This window comes from Equus przewalskii, chromosome 13 (assembly GCF_037783145.1).
Source record: "Equus przewalskii isolate Varuska chromosome 13, EquPr2, whole genome shotgun sequence".
NCBI classification, from domain to species: domain Eukaryota; kingdom Metazoa; phylum Chordata; class Mammalia; order Perissodactyla; family Equidae; genus Equus; species Equus przewalskii.
Window position 1 is genome coordinate 73,481,396 of NC_091843.1, and position 19,727 is coordinate 73,501,122.

The 19,727-nt window shown below is 36.4% G+C and overlaps 1 protein-coding gene across 32 annotated transcripts in view; it reads left to right on the forward strand.

Annotated features, from left to right (window-relative positions):
• ARB2A (ARB2 cotranscriptional regulator A) overlaps positions 1–19,727 on the forward strand; it is a 382,974-nt gene that overhangs the window by 26,982 nt on the left and 336,265 nt on the right. For 13 of the 32 annotated variants that reach the window (XM_070571446.1, XM_008530018.2, XM_070571442.1 and 10 more), the window contains exons 2-3: positions 7,287–7,410; positions 17,719–17,820. In XM_070571446.1, the coding sequence (XP_070427547.1) occupies positions 7,305–7,410; positions 17,719–17,820 (208 nt within the window). In that variant the 5' untranslated portion in view covers positions 7,287–7,304. Of the gene's footprint in view, positions 1–6,841; positions 6,969–7,286; positions 7,411–17,718; positions 17,821–19,727 lie in introns of all 32 variants that reach the window. The other 19 variants (XM_070571439.1, XM_070571443.1, XM_070571435.1 and 16 more) reach the window with 2 other exon arrangements.

Below are 19,727 nucleotides of genomic sequence, written 5' to 3' on the forward strand. Positions count from 1 at the left end.
TTGTAGCATGTGTCAATACTTCATTCCTTTTTTTTTTTTTTTAAGATTTTATTTTTTTTTTCCTTTTTCTCCCCAAAGCCCCCGGGTACATAGTTGTATATTCTTCGTTGTGGGTCCTTGTAGTTGTGGTATGTGGGACGCTGCCTCAGCGTGGCCTGATGAGCAGTGCCATGTCCGCGTCCAGGACTCAAACCAACGAAACACTGGGCTGCCTGCAGCGGAGTGCGCGAACCCAACCACTTGGCCACGGGGCCAGCCCCTACTTCATTCCTTTTTTATTAGTGAATAATATTCTATTGTACGGATATAACACCTTTTGTTTATCCAGTCATCACTTGATAGACACTTAAGTTGTTTCTACTTTCTGGGATGTAAGTAATGCTTCTATGAACATTTATATATAAGTTTTGGTATGGACATATGCAGCTATTTCTGCTGCATATTATGAAAACTTCGTAAAAGACTGCTTGGGTATATACCTAGAAATGGAATTGCTGGGTCGTATGGTAAATCTATGTTTAACATTTTGAGGAACTGCCAAACTGTTTTCTAAAGTGGCTGCACCAGTTTATATTCCCACTAACAATGTATGAGGGTTCCAGTTTCTCTACGTTCTCACCAACACTTGTTCTTGTCTTTCTTGTTGATTATAGCTGTGTATAGGGTGTGAAGTGGTATCTTATTGTGGTTTCGATTTGCATTTTCCTAATGACTAATGATGTTGAGCGTATCTTTTTTGTGCTTTTTGGTCATTGCTTTTTAGTCATTTGTATATCTTTGGAGAAATGTGTATTCTTATTCTTTGTCCGTTTTTTAAATTAGGTTGTCTTTTTATTGTTGAGTCCCCAAAGTTCTTTATATGTTCTGGATACATCTTGTCTCTGAACATCAGAAACCTTTTTGTTTAACTTTGGAAAAAACATTTAGAAAAGTACATTGTCACAGCTTGGATTTTCCAGAATCTGATGCAGAGACAAAATTTGGAGGGTAATCTGTTTCTTAGGAATCAGCACTTGCAAAAAGGACAACAGGATTGGTCAGAGAGAGAAGTTGAACTTAATGCAGGCTTGACAAAACCTCCACCAACCCGACAGTGAGCTCTGGAGCAACTGTTGCCTGTCAGAGTTTTCCTGCAACAGGCGGAAGTGGCTGGGCCTTCGTATTCCCACTTGGCTCACTCTGCAACTGCGGGTGCACCTGGGAAAGACATGACCTTGCCCAAGGCAACTCTGCGTCTGAGGCAGACTCCGAAGCGGTCAACAGCTGGAGGCTGTTTGCTGCCTACACTCCCTGCTGCTGAGCAGCATGTTCCCCTTGAAGGGCCACCCGGGGGTTCACCTTAGTGTCTGCCACATGCATATTGCATTTTAGCATCTAGGTTGAATCTAGAGTTCACAAAGTTTAGTGGAGATGCTAGTAAATGTATTTAAGGAATGAAAAAATTTGATGCAGGCTTTGTGAATGTGTTATTACTGCTATTTCATGGTATTGGCTACTATGAACTCTTATGAAGACAGTTTCTACTTGTTTGTTTTGGCCTGGACTTATGTGTGTTTGTAATATTAATTTGTTTTATTGTTTATGTTTACCATAGAATTAGAGTCTCTTAAGTAGCTTATATGACATTTATATTTGACCATATAAAAGAGGCTACTATTTGTTTGACATATTCTGTTGTTTTTCTAAAATTTTGAGCACATCTTCTTTTTGAGAATTATTTTGTCTTCAGCCATAGCTCTGCTATTTCTGCTGCATATTATGAAAACTTCATAAAAGACTACTTAAATTATTTTTTCTTTTGAGGGGCTTCAAAATTGAGAGTTGTCTTAAGAATTGTCTTAGCCCTTGTTTAACTTCTTGGCATCAGTCTAGCATCGTCTTGCAGATATTCTAAGGTTTTCATCTAGCATTGTTGAGTTTCTGTCTTTTTGCTAGCCAAAAAACAATGTGAAACCTAACCAGGTGACTACCAATTTTGGAACCTGTTAAAAAGACACAGTAGTGCAATGTTAGTTTCTTCTAAAATCTTTGTATTTGATGTTTCTTGACTTTTGACTCTTTCTTTTAGATGCTTGATTTACCAAACTATTGTGGAGAATGATGGGGAGTAATTTTTATCAGTCTTAATTCTGAATAGCAAACCAAATAGACTTAGACAATTTTGGTTGACAGTTTTTGTCTATAGATATATAGATATATGATTAACTATCTTCAACTTGCCCAAACTCCAAATTGTAATACTTTCTGATAATATAAATTAGTGCACAAAAGTGAAAACCTTCTATGGAGTAAAGAAACTGGAGTTGTTTTTCTAGTAGAAGATGAGTAGGTGAAGATGAGTAGTTTGACTCTACCAGCATGGTGGAGTAGAAGACGCTCATAACTAGGAGTCAGAATCCCAACCACCCCTTACTATCTGGGATGTCTTAACCACATTACTTAGCTTCTCAAAGCCCAGGATGCCTCATCTCTGTAAAATGCAGATATGTCAACTCTGCCTACCCTGCCAGTTGTGGTGATGACCTAATAAGATAATGGGTGTGAAAGGACTTGGTGACTTTTTGACCACTGTGTGCATTTAGGAGATAGTTGGAACAGTGTTCTTTGGACACAACTTTAATCTAAATGAATGTGGAATTCACATACTTGAGCATTTTCCAGACACAGGTTATAATGATTGGAAAAGAACGTAAATTATAATAAAAAATTAGTTTAAATTCCATTATGATCATTTTCAATATAGTCTTGGAAATCCAAGTCAACTCAACAGGTATTTATTGTAGAACTTTATTATTTGTTCTTAGAATTCATCGAAATGGTGCACATCACAAGTTTCTCATTCCTGTAAGCTGGACTAATTTGGACAAATTAGTTGGAATCTGATTATTTCTGATATTATGTGGATTACTAATATATATAAAAGAATTTATAGTTTGCAAAATGTTTTTGTGTACCTTCTTTCATATAATCTTCATAATCTCCCTGGAAAGAGAAGTTCTCTTATTTTTTTTGTTTTTTCCATTACTTAGGTTAGACAAGTTGTGACTTTCTCAAGGTCACTCAGCTACTAGGTGGTGGAATTGAGATTAAAAACCTGGATTTCTCATTCCAAACCTATTATATCATGTTGCTTGGGAAACTAAGGGATTAATTTAGATATGTTTGGCTTGGAAACAGGTATTCCTAGTCTAAGCTAAACCTTGGTCCAAACATAGATTATATTCTCTATAGAAACCACCATTTTCTATGCACCAAGAGCCCATGTTACACTGGGCTTTGTCCTCCATGTCTGCTCCAGCCTGATGCCCTCATTCTCCAGCTTCTTCCTCACCACTCATATATCTGTGTATACACACACGTTTCAAGATATACATTTTTCCCGCCGTAGCCTCAGAACTATAAACTATCCAGGATTATTATGAACTAACCTTTGCTGATGAGCAACTTCTGAGTAACATGGATATTTTATAATTTGGGTGAGTCTTTGGTTCCTCACAAATCCTTGGTACAGATGCACTTACTGTACTTTTGGTTGCAAGTAGTCTATTATGAGCTGGATTTCCAGTAGGCTTAGTGAGCATAGATCTTTGGGATCAAACCAGCTCCAAGGGTCCTAGGGAATTAACTCAGTTTTACTAGACTTGTGGTATATTTTGTACTCTCATCGTTGCATTCAGAATGTGAGGTGGAAAGGCCTTCTGTTGCAAAATCATCTGTATCTAGTTCCTATTTAATACCTGCCTAAAAACAAAAACAGATGTAGCAAACTGAAACTTCTGTGTATCCTTTTGTACATTTTATAAGTGCTCATGCCATATTTGAGCAAACAGGGCAACTAAGAAATATTCTACTGTTTCATGTTTTGAAATGCTGACTGGATAAAGATTACACATGACAAGTTATTTATAGCTTTATTTATACATAGTGGATTCTCTGTTGGAATCATAGAAAGGAAGAAGATATGATAATTGCTTTGTGTAGTTCACAGAATGAAATTGCAAACTGAGATGTTTTGAATCTAGTTTATACTGTAACCATTTCTAGGAAACCATATTTAAACAGCCGTGGTTATCATGAAGTATACAACATGTCAACTGTGTCCCAATTCACATCAGTAAAAACCTTCCACCACTTTATTCCCTATAACCTAACCTCCATCAGATAATACTAAATAAACTATGTCGAGTGCACATATTAATACATATCAAATATATCAAATGGCTTAGTGGCTGCGTTTTCAGTAGTGTTTACCTGTGGTCGTGCAGGTTATAACTCTGAATTTTTATTAGGAAAACTAAATTGAGAATTTATAGTGTTCCGGATTGAGCTTCACCAGCTGGGCCACAGCCGTGGAAAATAACTTGAAAAGGTGGAAAATCTAGCAGTGAATTAGAGAGCAACAGATAAATTGCTTTAGCTTCATGCTTACCTGCTTTGCATCTGCTGCTGTAAGGTTTAGGGTTACAGATAGTAATTAGTAGTTTCCTAACTTGTTTATCACCACTTCAGTGAATTGTGACGTGTTTTTTTCTGTTGTCTCATATAAAATAAGAAGATGATTATTAATTGATATTTAATCTTGGGAATCTTGAACATGATTCTTGAAAATGTGGATTTTCTTTCCCTCCCCCCTCTATCTTTTGCTTATTTATTTGTAAATTTGACAAATATCCATTGAGCTCCAAATGTGCCAGACATCGTGCTAGGGTCAGACATGATACCTGTCCTCATGGAGGTCAGAGTCTACAGGGAGCATGTTATTAAACAATGTAGAGTATTTAGAGCTTTTTTCAAGCTTTATTGAGATATAATTGACATATAACATTATGCAATTTAAGGTGTACAACGTGATGATTTGATATATACATGTATGTATTGCAAAATGATTACCACAGTAAAGTTAGTTAACCTGTCCGTCACCTCACATATTTATCTTTTTTTTTTGTGGTGAGAACTTTTAAGATCCACTCTCTTAGCAACTTGCAAGTATACAATACAATATTGTTATCTGTAGTCACCATGCTATACATTAGATCCCCAGAACTTTAAAATGTGAATCTTGAAAATGACTATTGCACCAAAAATGTTTTATAATTTCACCTTCATTAAAACAGTCAGAATGATATAATCATATAAATTGTTCTCTTTAGAAACCAGACTATTTGGGGCCAATGGAAAATAACCTAGCAGTTTATATTTAGAAGAAATACTGAACTAGCAGAAGGATAGAGTGGAAAAATGTAAGAAGTTCCCCGTAGGTAATTTAGTTTTGGGATTGTTAGCAAAGAGCACTGTGTGAAATCTCTCGTTATGAACATTTCTCTTTAATTTTTGCTACAGGATGATGTATAATAAGGAGTTGCTGGAGAAACTTGTGCACAAACTTTTGGGACTTGACAGATAAGACTAATTCCTGAATGTAAATAGGTGGCCCTTACAAATATTGCTTTTTAATAACAGTATTATAATTTTCTGTCTAGGTCTTATATATTTTATCTGTGGCTGTTTGGCAGTTTGATTTGGTAGCTAGAGAGTAAGCCCCTTCCTGGGCTGTGACCATGTCTGTTTCCTCACCATTGCACCCTGGTATCTTGCACATTGCCCACCCTGTAGACTAGGATATGTTTCTTGAAAGGAATATAGACACATTTTATTCATGTAGAATTTACAGAGTTTTGAGTTACCTCTTCACAGAAAAAAATTACTACTACGTCCATGCTAAGTGAAAATGTTTTCCCAGTCAGAAAGTCTTGTATTCTGTTAATATCCTATATTAGGAAACCTCACACCATTGGGAAACAATAATACTGCTAGTAATAGCAATGATTGGCTATACACACTTTCTGTAATATTAATTCTCAACCACTATTAGATGAGCTACATTTTATAAATGAGGAAACTGAATATAATACTAAGTGACTTGTCCCTGGCCATAGAGTTATTATTAAGTAGTGAAGCTAGGATACATTTACAACAGGTAAAAAATATAAGCCGACATATGTTGAGCACTTAATTACATATCAGACACTATGCTAAATGTTTTACATTTAACCGCACTGTAACACTATGAGGGGAGCATGATTATCATTTCCATTTTACATATGTGGAAAATGAGGCACAGAGAAGGTAAATAATTTGTAAAGGGCACATGGCTAGTTAGTGGTAGAGATGGAGGGCCCCTCCTCTTATACCACCTTACCGACAGTTAGAATTGAGATAAGGGCGGCATTGATTTATCACTGTTTGGAATATTCATAGTTTTAAAATATTATTTTCAGTATTCGGGTTTTTTAAAGTATTTTCTCCTACACTCTGCTGATCATGAAAATGCCTCATTTTTAAAAGGTAATTATAGCATGTGCCTCTGAATGTTAACTGAAGTTTGCTTTGTGGGTAGCAAGTCAGTTGGGTTCCTCAATCAGGGGAATATTCAGTCTTGTTTTCTTATTGTCGTGAATGTAGTTTTTATATAATTTAATTGTTATGGATTGACTAAATTAAATTTTTTCTTTTGTATGTGTTGCATTTTTTTCTTTTAAACTTTAAGAATAGTTTTTTTACTGTTCGTGGACCCCTTGGGAAAAACCATCTATTTATAGTTTAAATGCCTTCCCTTTGGCCAAAGTAGAGCAGAATTAGATTTTAGTAAATCATAATTTTATATTATGATTTACTGAAGTGCCATTTACGGAGTATAGTTTCCAGACTTTGAATTTGGCATGGTTTTATTTTTAAGAGAGCTAATTTTTTTCCTTAAAGTTGTATTTTGAATTACACTAGAGGTAATTTATAGCTACTTTTTGTATTTATGTGTTTTTCTCCTTCTGACTGCATGTTCCAGGAGGAAGACATTCTGGCCTTGTAAATGGCTCATGCTTACAGTTTATTCTAGAAGAAATTTCCAGTTTTTGAAACTACCTGGAGATGTTTTTAAAAAACATTAGGTGATAGAGAACTAAACCTAAATGGTAAGTTTAGCTAAATTCAGTTCAGCAAGATTAGGTATCTTTATGTATAAGGTATTGTGTTTGGTGACTTGAGAGATATAAAGATGACACAAATTTGATACCTCTATCCTGGGGCTTGTAATCTGTTAGCTGAACCAGACAAATACATAAATAACTATAACGCAAGGCAGGCTATGATAAGTACTGTGGTATAGGCATCATCAAAATGCAGTGGGAAATCAGGATAGAGAGATTAATCCCAGCGGGGAGGATCTAGGAAGTTCTCATGGAGTAGGTAGGATTGAGTAGAGCTTAATTTATTGCTTTCATTCATTCTAGACTGTCTTCTGAAGATTGATGTCTATTTCCTTGAGCTCTTTAATTTTGTTGCCAATTTGGATAAACATGTCACAAATCCAGCAGGGAGGTCCAGATGAAAAAGAAAAGACTACAGCACTAAAAGGTACATACTTAATTTGCTTTTTTAGGATATTTTCATTATGCCTAATGAAGGTATAGAAATATTTAGGTGACCTTCCATTCATTTCAGTTCTAAAATAAGAATATCAGTACTTTATAATTATTTGTATCCCTTACAGCAACTATCTCAGTATCTGAGAGGTAGTATGTACTCAGTAAATAAATCATAGAATCATGTAAATTTACAGCTGTAATATTTCTTAATGTTTTTCTTATTCAAGGTTATATATTTAATGGTAAAACTAACACCATAGGACCTTGAGTCAAGACTAGTGCCCTTACTGTATTTTTGTTGATCGGAATGTCATACTAGGTTAGGATAATGATCTCCCTAATCCTGTATTCTATCTTTGTGGCATTGGTGCTAAGGATGTTTTATGAGAGGGCTTCCATGTTAACACTGTAGAAGAAATCTGCCTTAAATATTCTTTGGGAATTTTGAGTTCTAGACTTTTTAAATGACTTTTTAAAGACTAGAACCTTAAACAGTTCTAGACTTTTAAAATCTGCTACCTAAAATAATTTTACTCCTAAAAGAAGTATCCATTGTTGAATACTTTGAGGTACTCCAATCCATAACTTCAATCCACCGAAGTTTTATTCATTATCATATATTTCAATCTGTCTAGTGACTTGCCCAAGATCAGATTATATAACTAACTTGTGCAGGCTCTCTCAGTTACTTTCTTTGATGGTGGAAAAAAATCTTATGGGTTTTCTAAATGTCAGGATGCCAACTATGCCAGATAATAAGAGTGACTCTCTTTTACTTGATTCAGTGTGTAGAGTTTATCTGTTCTTCAAGATGCTTTGTAAGAGATGCCCCAGCTTAATATGTACCAGACTATCTTGGCTATGGCCACTTCTCTGAATCCCTAGCTGCTGTCCTACCCTGCTGTGCCAGGCTTGATGATAAAGATACCCCAAGAATCTCTCCTACTACCTTCTTTTCTTTCTTTTCATGAAAACCTAAAGCATATTAGGATAAAGCAGCCAGTTTCTTAGCTCAGTTTGCCTCACTATGTTCTTGCTTTTAGAGCTAATGATCTATCAAGGGAATCGTGTAACTAGCCCTTACCTGCAAAAATGGAAAATGGCTAAGAGCATTGCTTTCTCCTCACAAATGTGAGAGATTATGATGTCTTGGATTAGGATGGTAGCAGAGGGGATGATGCAGAATGGACAGATTCTGGTTATGTTTTGAAGGAAGAGATGACAGTATTTACTTTTGGATTAGAAGAAACTAAGATAACTTTGAAGGTTCTTGCCTAAATAGCTCTCCGATAGGTGCCATTAATTAGATTGAGGAAACTGTGGGAAAAGCAGGTTACAGTGGTGGTGGTGGAAAGCAAGAGTTAGGTTTTAGACTTATTAAATATTAAACTGAGATGCCACTTAAACCTGAAGGTGGAGAAGTTGAGTGTGGAGTTTGGAAAAGCATTTGGGTTAGAAATAAAAGTTTTGGGAATCATTAGCATAGAGATAATATTTAAAGTTATGGTCCTAATTGAGATCACCAACAGATGTCAGTGTAGCCAGAAAAGGGAAGAGATCTGAAGATTCAGCCCTGGGACATCTCAGTCTTAGGGGCAGAAAATGAGAAGGAACCAACAAAAAGGGCTGAAAATGGTTTTCTAGTGACATAGGCTGAGAACCAGGAGCAAGGGAGAAATCCTGAACACCAAATGAAGAAAATGGGAGTAATTGGTTTAGTCATGATGTTGAGTCAGATTCGATGAGAACTGAGAATTTACTTTTGGATTTGATAGTGTGGAGGTCATTGGTGATCTTCACGAAGAGCTGTTTCAGTGAATTGGTGGAAATGAAAGCTGTATTGGGGAACTTCAGTATAGAATGGGAAGAGAGGAATTGGAGATAGCTGGAGAAAACCCTGTAACACTTTTTACTGCATGTTTGTATGGTGCTGGGAATCACCAGCATACTCAAAATAATGGTCGATTTAGGAGACAGAACAAGAAATGTGTGTGAGTTTCCATCTAAATAGACTTGTTAAGTAGATTTTGTGCATCTTCAACCTTACTTGATAATGTGAAAATTTGATTTCCCAAGTTATGGCTCCAATTTACAGTTCCACAAACAGTATATAAGAGTTTAGATGGATTTTTCTGGATTTTAGAGGTAGTACGGTGATGTTAAAAGAGTATGGATAGGATCTAAAGATAGAAGTATCTGGATTCAAATTCAGGCTTTTCCAGTTACCATGAACAAGTTGCTTACTTCTCTGAGTCTTTTTATTCATTGGTACAATAAGAATAAGAATGCTTACTGTTCATGAACTTGTAAGGATTAATGAAGGAGTCATATTAGAAATATTAGAAACTAAAATGGCAAAGCATAATAAAGTATATTTTAGAACAAATTGGCAAACTGAATAAATCTTTATCTCTAAAATAGTTCTATTTATCAGTTTTTTCTTTTATGGATTGTACTTTTGGTGTTATATGTAAGAACTCTTTGCCTAGCCGTAGTTCATGACCGTTTTCTGCTTTGTTTTCTTCTAAAGGTTTTCTGGTTTTAGATTTTACATTTAAATTAATGATGCATCTTAAGTTAATTTTATAAAAGGTGTGAGACTTAAGTCAAGGTTTGGTTTTTTTACCTGTTGATGTCCAATTGCACCAGCGCCATTTGTGAAAAAGACTATCTTTTCACTATTGAATTACTTCTTCAACTTTGTCAAAAATGAATTGGGCATATTTGGTTGGGCTTGTTTTGGGGTTCTCTCTTGACAACTGTATAGTAAGTGTTAAAATTGAGTCAAGTGATATTTTCCACTTTCTTCTTTTTCAAAATTGTTTAGCTTGTCTGAGTTGTTTGCCTTTCCATGTGAATTTTAGAGTAAAATTGTCTGTATTTGCAAAAAAAAATTTTACTGAGCTTTTGATAAGAATTGTATTTAAAACTATACATAATTGTCGGGAGAATTGACATCTTTACTAAATTGAGTCTTCCAATCCATAAACGTGGTATGTGTCTCATTTATTTAGATCTTTGATTTCCTTTGTCAGCATTTTGCAATATTCAGCATATGCCTTATACATTTGTTATTAGATTTATACTTGTTTTAACTTTTTAGAGTGATTGTAAATGGCATTGTATTTTTAATTTCAATTGCAACTTGTTTACTGATAGTTTATGGAAATACAATCAAATTTTGTGTGTTCATACTATATCCTATGATTTTGCTGAAGTCACTTATTAGTTCTAGGAGGTCTTTTTTTTGTAGATTCCTTGGGATTTTCTATGTAGATCATGTCATTTGCAGATTGGACAGTTTTGTGTCTTCCTTTCCATCTATATGCCTTTTATTTCCTTTCCTGCTTTTTTGTGCTAAGACTTCCAATACTATGTTGAGTAAGAGTGTGAGAATGGACGTTCTTTCCTTGTTCACTAGGGGTAATAGTGAGTCATACCACTCCCATTTTTACCCCTTAATTTCTATATCTGTGAATCCTGGCTATGGGAGAAACAGCACCATATACAGTGATAACATCGTTTGTGGACGGAGATATGGTCTGAGAAGTGTGTTGTTAGATGATTTTGTTCTTGTGCAAACATCATAGAGTGCACTTACACAAACCTAGATGTTATAGTCTACTGCACACCTAGGCTATATGGTACTAATCTGTGGGACTACAGCTGGATATGCAGTTCATCCTTGACTGAAACATCATTACATCAAACACTGATTCAAAGTATATACAGCCTTCTGGAGAATCTTGCCCCAGCCCTGCAAGGTACTACCACCTAGCTGGTGCTATAACTGAATCTTCAAAAGGCCATTCCACCATTCTGTCAAACTAGGTGCTTCAGGATGTTGGGGAACATGATAAGACAAGTGAATTCCGTGGGCATAGGCCTATTGCTGCACTTCTTTTGCTGTGAAGTGAGTTCCTTGATCAGAAGCAATGCTATGTGAAGTACCATGATGGTGGATAAGGCACTCTGTAAGTCCACGGATAGTAGATTTGGCAGAAGCATTGCGTCTGTGGAAAGAGAAAGTGTTTATTCCAGTAAGAACAAAATATTGCCTCTTTCATGATGGAAGTGATTCAGTGTAATCAACCTTCTGCCAGGTAGCTGACTGATCACCCTGGGTGATAGTGCCGTATTGGGGATTAAATGTTGGTTTCTGCTGCTGGCACATTGGACAGTCAGCAGTGGCTGTAGTCAGGTTGGCTTCAGTGAGTGGAAGTCTGTATTGATGAGCCCATCCATAATCTCCATCCCTGCCACCATGGCCACTTTCTTCATGAGCCTATTGGGCAATGAGAGGGGTGCCTCGGGGACAGAGGCTGTCAGATTTATTTCCCACTCTCTGACATGCAAATGTCTTACCAGTAAGTCTAGAGTAATTGCTACTTCTTGCTCACTAGGTCCAATCAGTATAATGTCATTAACGTAATGGGCCAGAGTGATATCTTGTTGAAGGGAAAGGTGATCAAGATTCCTACAAACTAAATTATGACGTCGGACTGGAGAGTTGATGTATCCCTGAGGTAGGACAGTGAAGGTGTATTGCTGGCCTCGCCAGCTGAAAGCAAACTGATTCTGGTGGGTTTTATTGACAGTGATGGAGAAAAGGGCACTTTCCAGATCAATATCTGCATACCAGGTACCAGGGATGTGTTAATTTGCTCAAGCAATAAAACTACATCTGGTACAGCAGCTGCCTTTAAAGTCACCACCTAGTTAAGCTTAATGATAATCCACTGCCGTTCTCTAAGTTCCATCTCTCTTCTGGACAGGCAAGATAGGTGAATTGTATGGGCATGTGGTGGGAATCTCCACCCCTACATCTTTCAAGTCCTTGATGGGGGCGCTAATCTCTGCAATCCCTCCAGGAATGTGGTATTGCTCTTGGTTTACTATTTTCCTAGGTAGAGGCAGTTCTGGGGGCTTCCACTTGGCCTTTCCTGCAATAGCCCTCATTCCACAGGTCAGGGAACGAATGTGGGGATTCTGCCAGCTGCTGAGATATCTGTTCTTTTTTTTTTTTTTTGAAGGATTTTAAACTTTTTTTTTCTTCTTTTTTTCTCCCCAAATCCCCCCAGAACATAGTTGTATATTTTTAGTTGTGGGTCCTTCCAGTTGTGGCATGTGGGATGCTGCCTTAACATGGCCTGATGAGTGGTACCACGTCTGCACTCAGGATCTGAACCAGGGAAACCCTGGGCCGCCGAAGCAGAGCACGCGAACTTAACTGCTTGGCCACGGGGCCAGCCCCTGAGATATCTATTCTAATTATGCATTCTAGAACTGGAGAAGTAACCACAGAATGGGTTCAGGGACCTATGTGAGATGGATCTGAGCTAAAACTCTGTTGATCACCTGACCTCCACAAGCCCCTCCTCTGACTGATGAAGCACAGTGACTTTTTGGATCTCCTGAAATCAGTGTCAGTTCAGAGCTGGTGTCCAGAAGTCCCCCAAAGTTCTGATTATTTCCTTTTCCCCAGTGTGGTTACTTTGGTAAAAGGCGATAGATGCCTTTGGGAAATAGTGGGAGAAGGATTAACAGTATAATCCTTGAGCGGACTCTGCCTTCCTTTTTCCCAAGAGGTACTGGGTCTGTAACCTGGCTTGAGTCTTGGAATTGACTGTGACTCTGTTTTTATGATTCAGGTTAGATTTTTGTTCATTTGACCTGGAACTTTTCTACTTATACATCAAGTAAGAATTTCGTAGGCTTTCTGTCTATTTCACTACTAGCAACACCATGATCAGCTGGCCGTTGTCAAGGGTCTGTGCAGGTCAGACTATTATGATTGCTGCTTTGACTCTGCTGTCCATAATAGTAACCACGCCCAGCTCGCTTTTGGTGGTTGAGTGCTGTCACTTGGCTGCTGCCACCCCGGAATCCAATTATTCTTATTGCATTTATGTTTCTCAGTTCAGTGACTTCACTTCCCACTGTAAGGTCTGACATAAGAGAAGAGCCATCACAGAGCTCTTCAAAGATGCCAGCATTCTCACAAATTTATTTCTCATAGTAGTGGTGAAAGGTATGTCTTCTGGTTCCTCTCATTGTGGGTGAGTAGATCTTCAATGACAAATCCACTCTAACATTCCTGTCTTCCTAAACCTTTGCATCCCTTCCTCTTTGTTAAACCAAAGCAGGTGTGGCATTTGTAATTCACTCACTGTGGGCCACCTTTTGGTCTGTGTTTCAGCCAATCAATCAAACAAACTGTTAGAACCCTTCCTACTACTTAAGCTACAACATTAAATCTCTGCCTAGTGAACCTGTATCAGTAAATATGACCTGATCGTTCCTCCTGCCATTATCCTACACCCTTAATATCCATTCCCACACATATTCTCTGGATTTATGTCTGTATGAATTAGAAAACCCAAGTAGTTCTTTGGAGTGTTGTATATCTCCTCATGAGTCATACTTTGTACCTCACCTTTAAGGGAAAGTATAGAAGCAAAGAGGAGTTTGGGGGGTGGGTCCTGAGAAGAATGAGCTTTGTCTTGCATGGCAACGCCATTGTGGAAGGCCATTACAGTGTCCTCAGGCAAGGCAGGTTAATTCCCTCAGAGGGTAGAGAAACCACTTCCACTGAGGGTGGGTAGGTTTCTTTCACTGGCAAAGAAGACATCAGAATTTAGAGGCTCATCGTCCCCAGCTTCATTAGGGTTCTCCCACATGTCACCATTTCAACTTACAGCATCTCATTTTTTCCCAATCAAATGCCCTCACTTTAACAGTAGATACCTGCAGGGCTGGTAGTTCTACTTGCATTATAATTCAAGATGAGCTTCTCTGTTTGATTTTCAGCAATCTCAGCCCTTTGGCTACAAGAGATAAAGGTCTCCTTCAGAGCACATAGAAACTTTCACTTACTTTATGCTCTGCTTATTCGGCTGCCCTTTTCTTTCACCACTTTGTCCAGTGACATTAGGAGCAACCAGCTAATCTCGTTATGTTTGTTAGTTTTCCAAGTGTTGGGAAGTATCATATACATAATTACCCAGCTCCTTACTTCTTATAAGTGGTTAATTAGGATTTCCAATGGAAGTATTGTGCGTATCTCTATTGCCAGATCACACCATGGACTCTCAGTGCTCTCTTTACTACTGGAAATCAAGTCATTAACATCTTTAAATCCAATCAGATCAGAGAGTCAATTCTAGAAACTCCAGAACCAACTCAGAAAACTCATTCTTAACATTCTGTTCCTCTAGAACCACTCTTGGTACCAAAGTCTGTATTAGTCCCAAGATCTACTGGTGGCAAGTAGGAGACCCAGAAGAGTTGATGGTGTATTTCTAGTCTGAGTCAGAAGGTCTGAGAACTAGGAGAGCCGATGGTATAAGTTCCAGTCTGAGTCTGAGTCTGAAGGCAGAAGATTGACATCCTAGCTTGAAGACAGTCATACAGAGAGTGGGAATTCTGTCGAGTGTCAGCCTTTTTGTTCTATTCAGTCCTTCAGTGGATCCAAAGAGGTTCATCCATATTGGGGTGGGGAATGCAATCTGCTTTACTCAGTCTACAGATTCACATGTTAATCTCATCCAGAAAAACCTTCACAGACACAATCAGAATAACATTTAACCAAATATTTGGGCACCCCATGGCCCAGGTAAGTTGACACATAAAATGAATCATCACACCATTCATCTGTCTGCAGACACTTGGGTTGCTTCCACCTTTTGGCTATTATAATTCTTCTGCTATGAACATGAGTGTACAAATATTTGTTTGAGTCTCTGTTTTCAATTCTTTTTAGGTATCAAATGGTATTTTTATCTAGTTATTGCGTATGCTTAGTTGAAGTTTAGAATTCCAGTTGCTGAATCACTTTAATCACCAGAGGCATGTTTTAGAAAAAACAGTTTTGTCACATCTGATGCATATTTAGTTTGTATGGATTCAGTTGTACTGTATTTTATAGGTGATTGAGTGGATTTTCAATGGAAATGTTTTATGATACTTGATTTTTGCCTAATCCACTGCCTTTGGAACCCAATCTTTGTGTACATTGCAGCTATACAGTATTGCTTTTCTTTTACAAAGCAGAAAAAATAATTTCTGACAGTTCCTTTCTACATGTCTTCTCAATGCTAATGAAATAAAAAAAAATCTGTGTCTCGTTCTCTAGTTGACAGAGGAGAAGTTTGAGGAATGTCTATTTGTTTAGTTTTCATTTTGTGACTCAAAGGAAGATTGTGAACAAAGCAAACACATTTCTGTATTCATAACTTTATTCTTTAAAAGGTAATGAAGAGGAAGGCAGAATATTTTAGGGTTGATATAGCACATAGAATAAATATGATGATCTTGAAAGAGCACTGAGGTATTGGGAAGTATGTTGATTTTATTAATCCCACTTTACTATTAAGGTATAATTTTGGTCAAGCCAGTTTAGCTCTCTGAGTTCATTTCCTTGTCTAAAAGATAGTGAAGATGATAATACATGCTGCTATTTTATAGGGTTGTGATGATAAAATGAGATAAAGTATGTGGAATCTTTAAAATGGTATATAGATGTTAGATGGCAATTTATGATCTGAGCTGATAGAAAGAGAAAATCGCTATTAGACTTAATCCATCTGCTTATATATTGGATGGTTTCTGTGTGTCTGATTAAAAGGTTTCTAAGTTTTGAACTGTGGAAGATGACTGTGAAGTGAAATTTGATTTTGCCCAGGACCTTCAATTCACTGGAAGGAGAGAAGTGAGAATCTTGTAGCCTCTCTAAGCCAATTTTTTTTTTTTTAAGATTGGCACCTGAGCTAACAACTGTTGCCAATCTTTTTTTTTCCTTTCTGCTTCTTCTCCCCAAATCCCCCCAGTACATAGTTGTACATTTTAGTTGTGGGTCCCTCTAGTTGTGGTATGTGGGATGCCACCTCAGCGTGGCCTGATGAGTGGTGTCATGTCCACGCCCAGGATCTGAACCAGTGAAACCCTGGGCCGCCATAGCAGAGCGCACGAACTTAACCACTTGGCCACGGGGCTGGCCCCCTAAGCCAATTTTCGATATTAAAAAGTCTTCTAGTTTACTCTGTTTTGCAAAGACTTACATGGTATTCAGCACTTTACTAATGAATCAGAAATTTGTCTGTATAGTTCCCTTTTTTAGCCTAGTATGCATATTATGTGACAGTTCCATTTTACTAGAGAATTTGGAAACATTTTTTGTTTGCGTGTTGAAGATGATATTTTTTGTGAGTTGAGGTTTATTTAATATAGCAGTTTGAAAAGTACTAAACAATGATGTTTTTACAAGTTTTTTGATGGTTTATCTTTGTGTCTTACAGAGAGATACTAGAGACTGGAGGTAGACAAACTACTTTTTTCTCTAGCATATTTTGATCCATACACATGGATTTGTTATATCTCTAAGTGAGAGACAGAAGTAAAGTGTTATTTCGGAGATACTTCTTTTGTAGAAAAAGGGACTGGTTTTCTTTATACATATCCTCAGAGCTTTTTCTCTTTAGGAACTTGAGTTAGAATGAAAAATCTTAAAAGCTTGAACTTTTAAAAAAAAATCTGTTTGGAACTGAATAAATTTGAAGGTTTTCTTTTTATTTTTCTGAGTTTTGATAAGACTCCATGATGACAAATAGTGAGAATTTTTGCCTCATCTCATAAGACAGACACTGTCTGTACTATCTTACAACTTTTCTATAAATCTAAAATGATTGTAAAATAACATGTTTATTAAAAAAAACCTTGTTGCCAAACTTTTTTGATTATATAGAATAAATGATGTGGAGAATAAAAACTGCCTGTGTTATTAACCAGTTTTCTCCAGTTAGCATGTTTTATTTTAATATTGTAATTTACCTCTAAAAATGGAATAATATGCATTACCGCTACTTGATTTATATGTTCTCTATTGATAAACAGTAGTTTCATTTATATATAAGATTTAGTGATCTTTTAAAAGTCAAATTAATATCTGAAACTTTTAAAACTATGGGAAGAGGTTAATAAGGTACAAATTAATAGCTGTGTATTTTGAGGGGAAGAAGTTAATAATTTACCACAGTGGTACACAGGATCTGAGTTATGCTTGTTTTGAGAACTAGGATTTTGAAAGTGTTTACGTTGATGTCGTACTTCATCATAATATAGCACTTTGGGAGCTTAAAATTTTAATAGCGTTATCAGTTAAGGTAATGTTAGCAAATTTAAGTTAACACATAAAAAGTAATTAATAAAAGAAAAGAATACTTAAAATAATTTAAAATATGATCTTTGTTATTAGCTATTAAAATGAATCTAAGTAAATTTCATATCATTTCTTTTCTAGATTTATTATCTAGGATAGATTTGGATGAACTAATGAAAAAGGATGAACCACCTCTTGATTTTCCTGATACCCTGGAAGGATTTGAATATGCTTTTAATGAAAGTAAGTGGTGTATACTATGTGCAAGATTTGTTTAACAATGCTAAAAGAATCATTGGACAGATATTATTTGCTAGCTAGAATGTTTTATGTATTTCTTTTGAGAAATAATGACTTATCCTTTCATGGTGAAATTTTTCATTCAAGTAAAAGAACCAAGTTATAATTTCCCATAGTTGTCAAGTCACTTAAATTGATGCACTTGAATTTGATTTGGCTTCTGTATTTCAGCCTTGAGTGTTCAACTCCCTGGTATCCGATTGGAACTCCCAGTTAAATTATATAGAAAGAATGCTACTCTTTCACATGTTATTTAAAATGAAATGACTGGCAATAATTATCTGTGACACTATTTTAAAGCATAATACTCAGTTTTCCATGATATTTTCAGGCAACATCCTTACTTTAAAATTTATTAAGTTCTGAATGAAAGAAACTTTACCCTTGGGATTTGGAAGAACATACCACAGATTGCAAGGGTGTTCCTAGAACAAAGAATTATGATTCATTGGATTAACAACACACTATTATACTTGAAGGGTAATGTTATTACAGGCTAGGTAGCATTTGAGTTGTAGCTTTCTGTGTGTTGCTCTGCATTAACTAAATTGGTGATCTGTCATCGTTGTGTTGGTGGATATCCCTTTACAATATCAGTTATAGGTTTTAGGATTTAGAGTGACAGTCTCTGTGTGCTAGAATATTAAGTGAATTTAAACAGAAGATATTAGAGACTTTGATATCTTTTCTGATACTAATTTTCATGCTTTTTTTATAAAGCATATTTTATGCCAAAACATGTATGAATGGTAATATTTTGTTTTTGAAAACTGTTTTATATTTTAATTAACAGAATCAAATGGGTACCGAGACTAACATTGCCTCTGTTCTTTTGAAGTGATTACTAGATTCTTCTTTCAGAATAGGGATGGGGGGAGTGTGTTGATAGTGTGGGTACATCATAGACTGTATTTGCTGTATGGATGTAGGACATCAGTTTTCACTGAAGTCTATCTTTCATCTTCCTTGAACATTTCTTAAAGTGAGGAAAACACAAAGAAGCAATACACTTTTATCTCTCTCTCTTTTTTTTACCCGTTCCAGTAATTTAATTTCAGGTTTAAATTGCATATTTCAAATTGCAGTTTTTCTCTTCAACTATTTTTTTTTTGCGGTAACATTGGATTATAACATTATATGGCTTTCAGATGTACATCGTAATATCTCTCTTATCAGATACATTCACACACATACATCTTTGCACACATTTGTACACCCTTGCGTGCACATACTGTGCACTCATACACTTTTGTACACACCTACACCTTTGCACACACATATGCCCTTTCATGTAATACATCTTGGATGCACGTGCACCCTTGCACACACCTACTATTTATTTTTAGGTATCCTAGACATTGTCTTGCGTTAGTATAGACTGACAGTGTGAGGCAAAGATGCTTACATTTCAAGGAGAGAATGTCGCTTCCAAGGATGTTATTTTTAGCGTGATACAGTTCACCTTTGACTTCACGGTTAGTGGTGAATATTTTTTCAAAGAGGTGAGGATTTGAAAACAAGAAAGTGGGACTCGATATTAAACCCCTGAAAGGGCAATTCTAACTTAGTATCTTCAGGGATTTCTTTTTCAGATTTATAATGACAAAAACTCTTATGAAAGCTTTGAAATGAAACTTTCATTACCTGATTGAAGAAGCTTCTAAATTTTTCTAAAGGATTTTAAAGTTCTTAGTTGGGTAAAAGAAGAATTTGGATACAAAGTTCACTCTAAGCAAAAAAAAATTGTAACAAAGGGGGAGAGATTCTTTTTACCTGCGTCAAACTGACCCCTTGTTCTTTCAAATCACTGTGCCTTTTCAAATACTCCTTGTGTTTAAATTGCCCGTTTA